The sequence below is a fragment of the Crocuta crocuta genome, unplaced genomic scaffold (assembly GCF_008692635.1).
Source record: "Crocuta crocuta isolate KB4526 unplaced genomic scaffold, BGI_CrCroc_1.0 scaffold257, whole genome shotgun sequence".
In the NCBI taxonomy this organism is placed as follows: domain Eukaryota; kingdom Metazoa; phylum Chordata; class Mammalia; order Carnivora; family Hyaenidae; genus Crocuta; species Crocuta crocuta.
In genome coordinates, this window is record NW_027532067.1 from 939,255 (window position 1) to 955,758 (window position 16,504).

General features: G+C 40.5%; 1 protein-coding gene across 6 annotated transcripts in view; it reads right to left on the bottom strand.

Moving 5' to 3' along the window:
• Positions 1 to 249: 249 nt before the first annotated feature.
• The window catches only part of PLEKHB2 (pleckstrin homology domain containing B2), a 43,070-nt gene continuing 26,815 nt past the window's right edge, over positions 250 to 16,504 (bottom strand). For 2 of the 6 annotated variants that reach the window (XM_077776398.1, XM_077776396.1), the window contains 2 exons: positions 8,885 to 8,993; positions 250 to 2,985 (listed from right to left, as the gene is read on the bottom strand). In XM_077776398.1, coding sequence (XP_077632524.1) covers positions 2,849 to 2,985; positions 8,885 to 8,993 — 246 coding nt within the window. In that variant the 3' untranslated portion in view covers positions 250 to 2,848. Of the gene's footprint in view, positions 2,986 to 7,831; positions 7,974 to 8,884; positions 8,994 to 16,504 lie in introns of those variants that run through there. The other 4 variants (XM_077776397.1, XM_077776400.1, XM_077776399.1 and 1 more) reach the window with 4 other exon arrangements.

Sequence of the window (16,504 nt, forward strand, 5' to 3'; positions counted from 1 at the left end):
CGTGACATCACGACCTGAGCAGAAGTCAGATACTTAGCCAACTGAACCACCTGGGTGCCCCAATTAGTAAGTGCCATTCTTATTGCCCATGACGCAGAAGAAACGGACAGTGTGTTACTATAAAATAATTAAAAAAAAAAAAGGATTGGTGGTTGCCAGAAGTGGGGGTGGATGGTGGGAGAAATGGGTAAGCTAGGTTTTATTTAAATAAGTTTAATAAAAAGAAATAGAAATCACAATGCAACCAGCTTTAAGGTTAATCATTTAATGTATTAACATTTTCACTTATAAACATACAATTTGCTTATACAGGGAAAAATAGGTTTTGTGGACAGGAGAAAACATGAGAGGGAAGCAATCAGAAAACAGATCAATTCTAGGGGTAAAATGGAAGTGCATTCTATGTCTGTATCTACATAAACTTGGAAAGGAGGAAGAAAAACAAAACTGGATCATAACTTATAAAGAAAATAAACTTGGGCCATTTGTCTCAATCACAGAACATCTCCTTATGATCCAGGTCTTGGGTCCTGGTCTGGCCTGTTTCAGGAAGATCATCTGAAACACAGCCACTGGTCCTTCCCTTCTCTTCACAATCTAAGACCCTGAAATTCACTCCAGTAACTAAAAAACAATCAGCTTGGCACGTGTGCAACATCAGTGGCCAACTTCTTCCACACATCAAAGTGAAACGCTTACTCACACCTGAACAAGTTCCTTCCACCTCACTTAACTTCCTCAGGATTACCTAAACTGAGGTGAACACAAAGCTGGCATCTATAGAAATCAGACCAAGGAAATGAAGTATCTCACCTCATCTTTATAACTACTATGCATTTCCTATCAGCATCAAGTCACTGCCAACACTGAATTTCCAAGTTCAACTATGTCTGCCCACCGGGCTGGCCAACAGAGTGCACACACATGTCCCCAAGCTTCAGTTCACATCTCCCCCTTCTGTCAGAGGGGGACTATGCTTCCCAGGCATTTCAGTGACCTAACTCAGTACTCTGTGGTTCCAGTAAGTCCAAGTTCAAAATTAATACCCCAATGTCACATTAAACACTGTTGATGGTTTTGTTAGTAAAGCATACGGCTCTTAATAATGACTATCATCTAAACAAAGCCATTCTTACTACACAGGATGTAAAATCATTAAAAGCAACTTTTTTAAACATCAAAACCAGATGTCACACATCACATCTGGCAATTTTCCACCATCTCAAATATCCAAAGGGATGACAGTCAAGTGCACCTCCTTTCAACTAGAAACAGACTCTACAGTGTCAATGAGTTCAGCAGAACTGCCCAGGAAGATAGACCTGACTGTGGTCACCATCAAGGTCATTCAGCAGATGGTTTCACATGGAGACCTATTTAAGTCAGCTCAGAGACACACAGGGCAGTTGACCTATGAAACAAGTTATGTATGTCACTGGCCACAGAAAATAAAAAGTTTGTGCTACTAAGAGTAGCTGGAGTGCTGGGCAGGGAGTGTTACTGTGCTAAGCTGCCTTGGTAGAAGTGCATTTTTTAAAGCATGCAGGACAAAAAACTGGACTAATTATGGGCTTTACAAATTCACATAAAGAAGTAACAGAAGTGCAGGATTATGGGTTTTCCAGAGCTTCACACATAGCTGAGGCACAAAATTACATGGTTTAAGCTTCCATTATCAGGAATAAAAACAAAGCTGGTGTCCTGGCTAAGTTGGGTAATATCTTGACAGCAGGTCATTCATGTCTTTAGGCATCATCTCCGATCTATAACCTGAGTCTCCCCCAAAGCCATGGTCCCAAGAGCCCCCACTATGCCACCACCAGGACTTCCCGAACCCCAGTGCTTGGGGGAGAGTCACAGTGCCCCAGTCCTGCACAAAACAGGTCTTCAGAAGGACAGGAAGGAGGCAAAGAGCATCCTCCTCACAGTGCAATCCTGTCACTGGAGGCCTGACACTGTAACTATGGCTCTAATTCCATTTTCCTCACCATTCTTTTAATACCACTTTCTCAACAAGTAAAAAAATAGGCTCTAAGTAGGCTACTGTAGCAATAAAAATACTCAAAGTAGACACAAAAACATAAGGTTGTCTCTGAATAAAGCAAATCTACCTTTACATACTTGAAACTGTTTTTGTCTTCTTCAAGTTTTAAAGGATAAAATTTTGAGACTTAAGTCAATGCCTAATGTGGGATTATTTTCCAAGGATCACTACACCAAACAAACAATGAATAAAATGAAGAAGCATCATTTAAGAGGAGGCAGGAGGGGGCTAGGAAACGGGGAGGGGGGCTGACCCTCCCCCTTCATCCTGAGCAGTCAGTCTTGCTGGCTCCAGGTCCAGGGGATACCACCCCAGTGCCTCAGGGAAGTTCCTGGTTGCTTGCCAGCCCACAACTCCTGAAGTCACATGCAGCCAGCTCGGATCCGAGGCTTCAAAGTTCAATGTTAAACGGAAAGAAGCTACAGTCCTCCTTGCCACATCACTCACTCACCCATACAACACCTTGTATCAACACAGCACTAAATTATCCCTTAAGCATTATACCTAACTCTGAAAAGAAAATGCCATTCTAAACAGGTATGTCCAAAATAAGATATTCCAAGAGTTCTAGAAAGAAACTCCTGGAATGAGCCAGTGCCCCAGAGAGACCATGTTTTAGCTAAACATAAGTCAGAAGCCTTCTCTACAGTACGTGTATGGATTAGTTGTAACTATGATGTCCTCACTTTCAAAAGAACAATTAAAACTATTATTAAAAACATTTATCATCAACATAAATGCCCTGCAAATCATATTATTGCACACAGAGCATCAGAAGCTATGCACACCCAGATGTGGAGGACTCTAGAAGACCCAGAACAGAGACCCTAAGGCCATGCCAGTGGCTGCTCCGGCCAGCATGCCCAGGGCCAGGTCACTGTCGCCGTCTCGGTACCGCTCCCGAATGATGACCTGGTTGGCAGGCTGCTGTCCATAAAGTCCTAAAAGAGAAGTGAAAAAGCAGACCTGTGAGGAGCGGTTTGTGAAGCCCAACATTCCCTCACAAAGACGGCGTGTCCCAAGAATGGCAGGGGTCACACCTCCCTGCACGTGCACCCCTCCCCCTACAGTGCGGTATTCCTCTGAACAGGCGTGGGCTTGCTGAGTGAGTGCTTCCTGGCTGTCCTCCACAACAGGCCAAGGTGACTGTTAATAAGACTGCACCAAGAGAATCAAGGTGCTCAACTCTCCAAGGTCCAAGCCCCCAAACACTGCAAACAGCAGGACCCTAATGAAGCTGTAAGCTCCAGCCTCCAATGTCCACTTCCCCTCCACAGAACACTTATTAGGAGTACAGGTAGATGAGGGACAGGAGACACATGGAGTTTTCAATGCAAGAGGCAACAATCTGCACCTAAAGCTGAAAATGAAAAACCCATTTAAAAGCTAATTAGCTTCTTGATATTCATGTAAACCATTTTGAAATTAAACCTTAAATCTGCAAATAAAACTTGCTCTTCATTTTTAATCCTAGGTCTTTATGGGGGAAAATACTTATGTTAAGGGGAAAACTTTTAGAGAGTAAACTTTAAACAAATTTAATATTTAATTTGCATGATTAAAGTTTACAACTGGAAATGTACTATTTGTTCTCTTCTCTCACAGCTATATTGTCTAAGAGCTAATTAGCTTTAAAATTAATGAAATATAAATAACATTAACTTCCCTCCTTGACTTGCTGTTCCCTTAACAGTTCAATCCTAGGGGAGCAAGAAACTAACCCAACAGTAATGTGTACATGTACATGAAAACCAATGGCAAAATAAAGGCTAACATTTGTAAGTGCTTATTACTCTAAGCATTTACAATACTACAAGCATTTAAACATACTGACTCACTTAATACAACAACTCTAGGAGTTTATTATTATTCCCATTTTACAGACAGGCAAAAGTGAGGCACACAGGGTTAATGGCAATAAGGGCATGGAAACCAGGCACTCAGGCTACAAGTGTGCACTCACAACCACTAATGCCTCAAATACAATGGAGATCAGGAGAGGGAAAAAAAAAAAAAAAAACCAAAGCCACATAGTAGAATGAGACCACTATAGGGGCGCCTGGGTGGCTTAGTTGGTTAAGCATCCGACTTTCACTTGGGTCATGGTCTCGCGGTTCGTGGGTTTGGGCCCCGCGTCGGGCTCTGTGCTGACTGCCAGCTCAGAGCCTGGAGCCTGTTTCAGAGTCTGTGACTCCCTCTCTCTCTGACCCTCCCCTGCTCACGCTGTCTCTCTCTCTCCTAGAAATAAATAAAACATTAAAAAAAAAAAAAAAAGAATGAGACCACTATAAACTATAAACAAACAGCTGATCAATGACAGGTAACAGCACTGGAAGCAAAAAATGTTTTATGCAATGTTTACATTTCAAAATTTGTGAACTGTAGTATTTACTTTCACTGCTTTGAAACATAAAAGTTTTCAATTAGACAACTGTAACATGAGATTTAGGATAGTAGGAACTTGCAAGCTGACTTAATTAAAAGAGCCCCTAGACAATCTAAATCTACATTCCCTCAATGGGTCACACAAGGGGACCCCTGCATCACACCACCAGCAGAGGCTGCTCTTGCAGCCCCTGCTTTCCTCTGCTCCTACCAGGGAGCGAAGTCCTTACCCAAGTCAGCCAGGGACATTTCCAAGTTGTACGTACTGTAATTACCTAAGTTAACTAACGCTTCACCTAAACGGTCAAAATGTGAATGTGAAATAGGCAGCTACTGTTTCTAGGATAACTAAGTTAGACACTTCAGGGTGCACTAAGTAACGGCAGGTAACTTTTACAAATTACTATCTAAGCAAGGAAATGAGTAAACTAAAAAACTAAAAAACAGAGTAAACTAAAGAAAGAATCACAAAACCTAGACTTGTTTGCACTTACCAAGGGGAACTGCGGTGCAATGATATGGCGTGAGTACAGTCTTTACAAGACAAGACTCCAGCCAAAGGAGCCAACTCCAAACAAAGTCCTAGAGCCCACGTCAAAAAAACAGCTGAACAACTGTCCACTAACATGGGCAAATTAAAACAGAACACTCATGGCATGTACACAGCACCCTTCATACTTTTTTAACTGGTTGATTGATCACTGGCTCCAATCATTAAAGGTCTTGGGGTGCCTGGGTGCCTCAGTCGGTTAAGCGTCTGACTGCGGCTCAGGTCACGATCTCAGTTTGTGAATTCCAGCCCTGCATCCGGCTCTGTGCCGACAGCTCAGCCTGGAGCCTGCTTCAGATTCTGTGTCTCCCTCTCTCTCTCTGCTCCTCCCCCACTCATGGTCTGTCTGTCTCTCTCTCAAAAATACACATTAAAAATTTTAAAAAGAGAGAGAGAGAAGGCCTTTAACCTGCTCCATGCAGGACTATGGTGTCTAAGGACAATGGAAGGCAGGATGTCATGAAGCTGGCCAAGCACTGGGGTGTCCACAAAGGGACTGAGAAGCTCCAACCTAGTTATCAGGACAACAGTACTGGAGGATGACCACAAACCCAACTCCCTCTACAGCAAGTACACGGCTAGTGGGGCACAGTGCTAAGGCTGAATGCCCACCTACTTCTTGACTCTGCCCACTACAGCAAGAACCTTGAAGCTGACTGTGAGAGGGCTCGTTTTCTATTGATAGGGAAAAATCTGTTACAAAATGGACAACAGAACTGATAAGGAAATACCTGTCCCTGATCAAAGGCTCCCTCTTCCGGGTTCTTCTTCCCACCTGCTTGTCGCACACATTAATGAAGAATCCTGAAGTAATAGGCTATAAATTATTCCCTCTGCTGTTGCTCTGGGCTCGGACCTTTGGAGAATGATCTCCTCTGAGGCCACCAGTGTAAAATAAACCTCCTCCCTTCCAAGATCTCTGAATGCCATTTGGTTCTTCCGCCAGTTATCCGAACCAGATTCCGCAACATTATGAAGAAAGGCAACAGGAAGTAAAGAATCCAATTTACAGAAATTCCCTTTACCAGCGCTTCTGCAAAACTTCTGCTCTTCTATACAGTAACAAACAGCTGAGATTACTCCAGTCCTAAGTCTGGGGATGAATAACAAAGAAGCTGGCTCTCATGGATGGCATGGTTAGGCTAGAGCTTAAAAACCCACAAACTGCAAGATAAACAGGCAAAGAAATCGAGTTTGTAAACAATTATACCAGGTTTATTTCTGCCAGTCATCACAGAAACGTAAACTAAAGCAACTTGAGGATCTGTTTTAGACGCAAGGAGAGTATTACAACTTTTAGAGCTAACAACAATGGGCATCTTTCAGGACAAATGAGAAACCAGTGTTTCAGGAACTTCTTAGCGGCATTAGAAACTGGCAAATTTTACCTACTCTGAAGAATATCTTCATTTTTGCCAATGTGATCAGCAGAAATGGTATCTCATTTCAATTTGCATTTCTTTATTAGAAAAGTCGAACTTTTTGTTATTAGTCACTTGCATTTCTTCTCATGTACATGGTCTCTGGCCTCAGCTGGACCAGTCTTAAATTATCCTTTTTCAAATGTTTCAATACAGTCTATCACTGATTCCCCTCTCTGCTGCCCCACTGAGGCTACATCTCCAATTCTATCATTGAAGTAGTAGGGGAAAAAAAAAAGCTCCTTTAAAGAAAGGAAGAAAAGGAAAAAAAACCATAATGCTAAGTGAAATAAACCAGTCACAAAAACACAGATATTCTAGGATTCCACTTACATGACATGTCTAAAGAATCCAAATTCACAGAAAAAGGAAGTATAAGTGTGGTTACCAGGGCTGGGAGGAAGGAAAATGGGAAGCTGTTGTGTCAGGAGGACAGAGTTTCAATATCAGAAGGTGAAAAATTCTGGAAATTTATTGCACAAACAATGTGAATGTACTTAACACTATGGAACTATGCAATTAAAATGGTTTTTTAAAATGTAAATTTTATGGTACTTTTTTTTACCATAATTAAAAATAAAAACAATATATTAAAAATAACAAACAAACTGGCAAACTGTTCTGAGAATCAACTGGGTAAATGGTATCAAGATTTACTGTAATACTGTCAGATGGAATGACACAGTATGGATTTCCCTCATAATAATCCAGAGACGAGGGAGATGGCGGTGAAACTAAATTAGGCATATGCTGGCTGAAGGTGGTAATGGACAAATGATAGTTCATTACACTACTGTCCATACTTTTCCATGTTTGAGAAGCTTTTTAAATTTCAATGGTATCAAAAGAAAAATAAATGCCTATGCCCTTTAACATATTAATATAGAAAAATGAAAAATGTATTCTAAGATTTAACAGGAATGAAACAGGAAAGCATCAGAGATGTTCAAAGCAACATTTACGACTGCAAACAGGAACAAACAGTTAATACTAGAAGATCACCCAATATGATAATATGCAGTAATTAAAAATACTTATGATGGAAATAATGTAGCACTCAGAACAAAATACATAAAATTTTAAAATGAGAAAAGAAATGCAAAAGGTAATATATTATTTCAATGACAAAAATTTATCTTATATGCGAAAAGTAATTCAAAGTATTTTTTAAATGTTTATTTTTGAGAGAGAGAGAGAGAGAGAGAGAGAGAGAGAGAGAGAGAGAGAGAGAGAATGTGAAGCAGGCTCTAAGCTCCAATCTGTCAGCACAGAACCCGACGTGGGGCTTGAACCCACAAGCCATAAGATCATGACCTCAGCTGAAGTCAGACGCTTAACCGACTGAGCTACCCAGGCACCCCATGGGGAAAGTAACTCAAAATAGTTGTGCAAAGATCACAGGACCAATAAATACTACTTCTTTTTTTTTTTAAGCATCATCATTTTATTAGTTTTCAACTTGACATGAAAAAAAGTCCAGCAAGCAGAATCCTTCACAGTCCATGCTAGCTGTTTGAACTGCATCAGACTGCAGGAGCAGATGGACAGAGAACCTCTCATATTGGGTGTTAACCTATGAGAAACCAAAGTAACCACCACTAATTAGAAGGAAACTTGTACTCCGGGCCAGCAGCCCTGGGCCTCTCTGTGTATGAACATCAGTGACCATGTACCTTTCTGGTAACACATTCTTCTTCCACTGCTTCTGTGTTAAGACACTGCACTAGGTTTGCTCACAATCCCCTCAGATTCCCAAACTCTCTCTGGGCTCAGGCCTCTAGCTGTAAGCTATTTGCCAGCTCATTCACTTATATGCCGATCCAATGTGCCATAAGCACTGCAGTCTGCCCCTGCCGGGCTTCTCACTGAGACCTTGTGCTTCAGTCCATCAACCACATGCTCTCAGGCCCCCTCGATCTGACTGTAGGCTCTGGCCTCTTGGCCAGCATTCTCCTGCACCTCCACTTTAGACCTCCCCCTGCCCACACTGCACCCAGAACTTGATGCTACCTACACAAGCCACTTACTCACATCTAAAATTTTTCTCAGGTAAGGTGAAAAATAGAAGTGCATCAAAAGCCTGGAATAAATGTAAGAACCTTGCAGGCCTTTACTTCACTTGCAAAGTGGAGTTTTGCCTCAGTAGTGATAATTTTGAAAGATGTTACCAGAAGAGAAAAAATAGGAGAAAGTTATCCTTTAAAATGGGATATAAGTGAATACCAGTAGGTACAGATTCTCTCCTTAGGAATAAATCTGGATACAATAGTGAAGTTTTAACAAGCCTACTCCAACTTTGTAAGACAACGTAAAAACATATAATCCTTTTTCTTTTGTAAAGCATGGTAGCAGAATGATGTGGTCTATAACCAGAAGCATAGCTCACTTATCCTTAAACTAAGACACACACATCTTTCAGGCCTCACAGATGTACCCACTAAATGAAGAGAAGTAAGGAATGAATGCATGGTGGGCATGAGTTACCTGCATATGGGTACTGGTAGGGTGCAGCATAAGCCTGTCCATTTGCAGCATAGATAACTTGAGTTCCTGGAGGATATGCACCATAGTACGGACCATAGCCATATGCCTGCTGAAAAGAAACAGGCCCATCAGATATACAATTTTGAAATTCAGCATCCATTTATAATAAAAACAAAGTAGGTGGAGAGGGAATGTACCTCCACATTATAAAGGCCATATGACAAGCTCACAGCTGACATCATAAAACAATGGTGTAAAGTTAAAAGCTTTCCGCTAAGATCAGAAACAAGACAATGGGGTGCCTGCCTACTTTCACTACTTTCATTCAACGTCATAATGAAATTTTATTGTGCTTCACTTTACTGCACTTGCAGATACTGTGTTTTAACAAACTGGAGGTCTGTGGCAACCCTACATTGAACAAGTCTATTGGCACAATTTTTCCAGTAGCATTTGCTCACTTCGTCTCTGTGTCACATTTTGCTAATTCTCACAATACTTCAAAGTTTTTTGTTTTTTTTTTTGAGAGAGAGCAAGGAAGCACACAAGCAGGAGAGTGGAGCAGAGGGAGTGGGAGAGGGAGGGGGGAGAGGGTGTGCACATGCACGCACGCTGCCTTAAGCAGGCTCCATGCTCAGTGCAGAGCCCACTGCAGGGCTTGATCCCATGATGCTGGAATCATGACTGGAGCTGAAATCAAGAGTTGGTCACTCAAATGACTTAGCCACCCAGGTGCCCCATTTATTATTATATTTGTCATGGTGATCATGACCAGTGATCTTTAATGGATAATAATTGTTTTGGGGCACTACAAACCATGCCCGTATAAGATGGTGAACTTAATCGATAAATCTTGTGTGTTCTGAGCTCCACCAACCACTAATTCCTGTCTCTCTCCCTCTCAGGTCTCCTCCCTGAGATACAGCGATATTTAAAAGAGGCTAATTAATAAGAACCCTACAATGGTCTCTTAAGTGCTCGAGTGAGAGGAAGAGTTGCCCATCTCTCACTTTAAATCAAAAGCTAGTGACGATTCAGTGCAGTGAGGAAGGCGTGTTGAAAGCTGAGACAGGCCAAAAGCTGGGCCTCTTGCACCAAACAGTTAGCCAGGCTGTGAGTGCAAAGGAAAAGTTCTTGAAGGGAATTGAAAGCACTACTCCAGTGAACACACAAATGGTGAGAAAACAGAACAGGCTTATAGCTGATACTGAGAAAGTTTGAGTGGTCTGGACAGAAGACCAAACCAGTCACAACATTTCCTTAAACCAAAGTCTAACCCAGAAGAAGGCCCTGACTCTCTTCAATTCTGTGAATGCTGAGAGAGCAAGTTGCAGAAGAAAGTATGAAACCAGCAGAGGTAGGTTCATGAGGTTTAAGAAAAGAAGCTGCCTCCATAACAAATGTCCAAGGTAAAGCAGCAAGAGCTGGTGTAGAAGCCACAGCAAGTTACCCAGAAGATGTAGCCAAGATCATTCATGAAGGTGGCTATGCCCAACAAGAGATTTTCAGTGTGGATGAAACAGCCTTCTACTGGAAGAAGATGCTACCTAGGACTTTCATAGCTAGACAGGAGAAGTCAATGCCAGGCTTCAAAACCTCAAAGGACAAGCTGAGTGCATTACGGGCTAATGCAGCTGGCGACCTGAAGTTGAAGTTGATGCTCATTTACCAGAGTTTCTGCTCTGAACGTATTTTTTTTTTTAACCACCTGATGTTTTAGGATTCTCAGTTGTCCAAAAACAGAATAGAAATGTCAGAGAAAAAGAATCAATAAATGTAGGTATAAATTGGGAGAGAGAGGAAATATACTGAAGAAAAGAAAATGAACAGAATCTGAGACATGTGGGACATCTAACATCCATGTCATTAGTTTCAAAAGAGAAAGGGGATGAGGCTGAAAAAATCATTCCAGAAATAATGGCCTAAATTTTCCCAAACTTAGCAAGAAACACAAACTTACATATAAAAGACCAAATAGGATGACACCCCTCCAAATCCATACCAACACATTATAGGCAAACTTCTGAAAACTAAGGACAATGAAAGTAGCAAGGCTACCTACATGGTTTCTGAGGAGAAACATTACAGATAAATCAAAATGCAGTTTTTAAAATTCTTTTCTTCTTCTTCTTTTTAATTCTCATATCTTTTTTAATCCAATAGAGAGAGACAACGTGAGCAGGGCAGGGTCAGAGAGAGAGGGAGATAAAGAATCTGAAGCAGGCTCCAGGCTCTGAGCTGTCAGCACAGAGCCCAATGCAGGGCTCGAACTCACAAACCATGAGATTATGACTTGAGCCGAAGTCGGACGCTTAACTGACTGAGCCACCCAGGCGCCCCAAAATGCAACTTAAAAAAAATTATTTTAATGTTTATTTATATTTGAGAGAGAGAGACCAGCACGAGCAGGGGCAGAAAGAGAGGGAGACAGAATCTGAAGCAGGCTCCAGGCTCTGAGTTGTCAGCATAGAGCCCAATGCAGAGCATGAACTCAAGAACCGTGAGATCATGACCTGAGCCGTAGCTGGATGCTTAACCAACTGAGCCACCCAAGCACCTCTCAAAACACAATTATAAAACATGTTCAAATAACTCACAAAAAGCTTAAGTAAAAGAATACAGAGAAATTAAAACAGAACCAAAGGGAAACAAAAAAACAAAATGGCATACTTAAACCTAATATATCAAATATTATATTAAATGTAAATGGTCTAAATATACTAATTACAAAATTGAGATTTGTGAGATGTCAGAAAGAGATGACCCAAGTATATGTTGTCTATGAGAAACTCACTCCAAATGGAACGATATATGTAGATTGAAAAAAAAAAAGATGGGAAGAGATACCATGCAAATAATGAAAAGCAAGAAGTGACTATATTAATATCAGACATCAGACTAGAGAAAATTACCAGAAACAGAAAGGGACACAACATCACGATAATAGTTAATCCACCAAGAAAATATAAACACCTATGGACCAAATGACACATGTGCAAATGTAAATTAGACAACTTATATGAAAAGGACCAATTACTCAAAAAGTACAAATTACTACAACCCACTCAATATGAAATAGAAAATGAAAAGCCTATTAAAAAAAATAGAATTTGCGGGCACCTGGGTGGCTCAGTCAACTAAGCATCCGACTTCGGCTCAGGTCATGATCTCTAGGTCTGTGAGTCTGAGGCTCCACAGCCTGGAGCCTGCTTCAGATTCTGTGTCTCCCTCTCATTCTCTCTGCACCTCCCCCACCCACAATCTGTCTCTCTCTCTCAAAAATAAACAAACATTAAAAAAATAAAATTTGTAATTAAAAATACCCCACCCCCAAAATCTTCAGGCCCAGACTGTTTCACTGGAAATTTCTACCAAATATTTTAAAAAAGAATTAATACGGGGCACCTGGGTGGCTCAGTCAGTTGAGCACCCGACTTCAACTCAGGTCTTGATTTCACAGTTGGTGAGTTTGAGCCCAGCGTTGGGCTCTGAGCTGAGTGCTCACAGCCTGGAGCCTGCTTCAGATTCTGTCTCCCTCTCTCTCTGCCCCTCCCTTGCTGACACTCTGTCTCTGTTTCTGTCTCAAAAATAAACAAACATTTAGGGGCGCTGGGTGGCTCAGTTGGTTGAGCGTCTGACTTTGGCTCAGGTCATGATCTTATGGTTCATGGGTTCAAGCCCCGCATCAGGCTCTGTGCTGACAGCTAGCTCAGAGCCTGGAGCCTGCTTCAGATTCTGTGTCTCCCTCTCTCTTTGACCCTCTCCTGCTCACGCTGTCTCTCTCTCTCTTTCAGAAATAAATAAAACATTAAAAAAAATTTTTTAATAAAAATAAAAACAAACATTTAAAAACTTAAAAAAACAAATTAGAAAAAGAATGAACACAAATTCTATATAATCTCTTCTAGAAAACAGAAAAGCAAGGAATACTTCCTAAAATTCATTCTGTAAAGCCAGTATGACTTAATACCAAACAAGAGTACAAAAGAAACTACAGACCAACATCCTTCATGAATAGAGATGCAAAAATTTATAACTACATTAGCAAACGGAATTCAGCAATAAAAGAATTATACAACCAACAAAGTGAGGTTTATTACAGGGACACAAGGCTGGTTCAATATTTGAAAATCAATCAGTATAATCCATCATGTTAGCAGGTTAAAAAAAAAAATCACATGACCATGCCAACTGATGCAGAAAAAGTATTTGACAAAATTCAACACCTATTCATGATGAAACTCTCAGAAAACTAGAAAAGGAACTTTCTCAACTTGTTATTGAACATCTTCAAAAACTATAGCTAACATCACATGTAACATAGAAAAACTGCATGCATTCCCCTTAAAATCAGGAACAAGACAAGAAGGACTGATCTTACCAATGCTATTCAACATAACATTAGAAGTTCAACCAGGGCAAGGAAATAGAAGGCACACAGACTGGAAAGAAAGAAAATGTTCCCTATTTGTAGAGGACATGGTTGTCTGCATAGAATATCCCAGAGAATGTACAAAACATACTTCTAGAACCAATAAGTGAGCTACTTTAGTAAGTTCACAAGCTACAAGATCAACAAACAAAAATCAATGAACTTGGGGAAATTGAAATTTAAAATATAATACTATAGACAACAATCCAAAAAAAAAACAAAAACTTAAAGCATAAATCTAACAAAACATGCCCAAGATTTTCATACTGAAACTACAAAATGCTGGTGAAAAAAATCAAAGGGGATCTAAATAGACAGTCCATGTTGACTGCCTGAAAAACTAAACACAGTAAGTATGTCAATTCTCCCCCAAAAACCTGATACACAGGTTTAAAACAAATTCTTTCAAAATCTACCAAGATTTTGTTGTAGATGTAGACACATCATCTGGAAAGGAAACAGAACCAGAATAGTTAAGGGAAATCTGAAAAGGAAGAATAAAGTGGGGGACCAGCTGATCCAATTTTAAGACTTATACAACTACAGTAATCAAGTCAGTATGGCATCAGAGGAAGAAAAACACACAGATCAATGGAACAAAACAGAGAACCCAGAAATAGACACACACAAATACAGCCAAGTGAAAATTTTCAGAGATACAAAAGCAATTCCAGAAAGGACTTTTCATCAAACTGTAGTGGAACAAGTAAACATTCATATTCACAACAATGAACCCAACTCTAACACCTTATAAAAAATTAACTCACAATGGAAAATACCCATCTGTAAGTCCTGGAACTATGAAACTTTAAAAACATAGCATAGAAACTGGTAAACTAGACCACATGCAAATTAAAACTCCATGAAAGGCACTGTTAAGAGGATAAAAACACATGCTACAGACCGCGTTATCTGACAAAGCGTTCCTATAAACTCAAAGAACTCTCAAAACTCATTGTTAAAAAAATAATAATAATACAATTAGAAAACAAGCAAAAGACATGAAATGATATTTTACTGAACAGGATATACAATAGCAAATAAAAAGATGCTATTAGCTATTAAGATCACTAGCTATTAGGGAAATGCAAATTAAGATTAGAATGAAACATCACTACATACCTGTAAGAAACAGCTAAAATTAAAAAATGGTGATACCACTTAATGCTGGGGAAGATGCAGAGAAACGGATTATTCATGTAAGAAAAATGGTAGAGTTATTCTGGAAAGTAGTTTCTTAGCTCTTTAAAACTTTATGTACAGCTTTATAAAAAGCTGTATAGGGGCACCTGGGTGGGTCAGTTGGTTAAGTTTCTGACTTTGGCTAAGGTCATGGTTTCAGAGTTTGTGAGTTCAAGCCCCATATCCGGCTCTGTGCTGACAGCTCAGAACCTGGGGCCTGCTTCGGATTCTGTGTCTCCCCTCTCTGACCCTCCCCTGCTTGCTCATGCGCTCTCTCTCTCAAAAATAAAAATAAACATTAAAATAATTTTTTTTTAAAAGCTGTACATGAGGAGTATTCACAGTAAGATTTATAGGTTATAGCCAAAACTTTGAAACAACCCCAACAGGTAAATGCTGGGATACACATGCAATACTCTGGATGGGTTGGGGCGCCTGGGTGGCTCAGTGGATTGAGAATCCGACTTTGGCTCAGGTCATGATCTCACGGTTTGCAGGTTCGAGACGCATGTTGGGCTCTGTGCTGACAGCTCAGAGCCTGGAGCCTGCTTCGGATTCTGTCTCACTCTTTCTCTGCCCCTCCTTCACTCACACTCTGTCTCTTCTCTCTCTCAAAATTAAACATTAAAAAAAATTTTTTTAAATAAATAAAATAAAATGAAATGTTAATAAAAAAGGTAATTTGGGTGGGTCTCAAGGGCACTGTGCTAAGTGAAAAGCATCAAACTCAAAAAGATCACATGCTGTATGATTCGATTTATATAACATTGTGGAAATGACAAAATTATATAGACAGAGAACAAATCAGTGCTTGACAGGAGTTAGGAAGGGGAAGGAGGGTATAACTATACATAAGGGTGTAGTGGCAAGATTTTATCAACAGTTTTGTATCTTTTTTTTTTTTTTTAGTATTTTTATTTCTAGGGGGAGGGAGGGAGAGGGAGAGAGAGAGAGAGAGAGAGAGAGAGAGAGAGAGAGACAGCGTGAGTAGGGGAGGGTCAGAGAGAGAGGGAGACACAGACTCCGAAACAGGCTCCAGGCTCCGAGCTGGCAGTCAGCACAGAGCCCGATGCGGGGCTCGAACCCACGAACCGCGAGATCATGACCTAAGCGAAAGTCGGACGCTTAACCGAGTAAGCCACCCAGGCGGCCCTCAACAGTTTTGTATCTTGACTGAAGGGCTGGTTACACAAATCTACACCTATGATAAAATGACATAAAACCAAACATAAACATTTTGCCAATTTCAAATTCCAGGTTTTGATTTTATACAACATGTAACAACTGGGGAACTGGATGAGGAGGACATGAGATCTTTCCATGTTATTTTTTGGAACTTCCTATAAATCTATAATTATTTCAAAATTAAAAGTTAAAAAAGGAAAACAAAACAGAAGTACGTCCCACAACAGAGACTTCTATGTGTAGCAGTGTACCTTTAGCACACCTAACTTGGAGGTACCCCTAAGGTTTTTGGTATGTGATTTTTTTAAAGTTTTTTTTTTTCCAAAGTAAAAAAATGTAGAGCTCTTGGGTGGCTGAGTCGGTTAAGCATCTAAAATTTATTTTTATTTTTATTTTTTCTTTTTCTGAGAGAGAGAGAGAGAGAGAGAGAGAGCGAGCAGGGGAGGGTCAGAGAGAGAGGGAGACACAGAATCTGAAACAGGCTCCAGGCTCTGAGCTAGCTGTCAGCACAGAGCTCGATGTAGGGCTCGAACCCACGAATGGTGAGATCATGACCTAAGCCAAAGTTGGATGCTAAACTGACTGAGCCACCCAGGCACCCCTGAGTAGGTTAGGCATCTAACTCTTGATTTCGGCTCAGGTCACCATCTCACAGTTCATGAGATCATGCCCCACTCTGGTTGGGTTCTGTACAGGCAATGTGGAGCCTGCCTGGGATTGTCTCTCTCTTCCTCTCTCTGCTCCTTCCTTGCCCACACTGTCTCTTTCTAAAAAATAAACATTAAGAAAAATTAAAAAAACAAACCATGAATTGTTCTTAG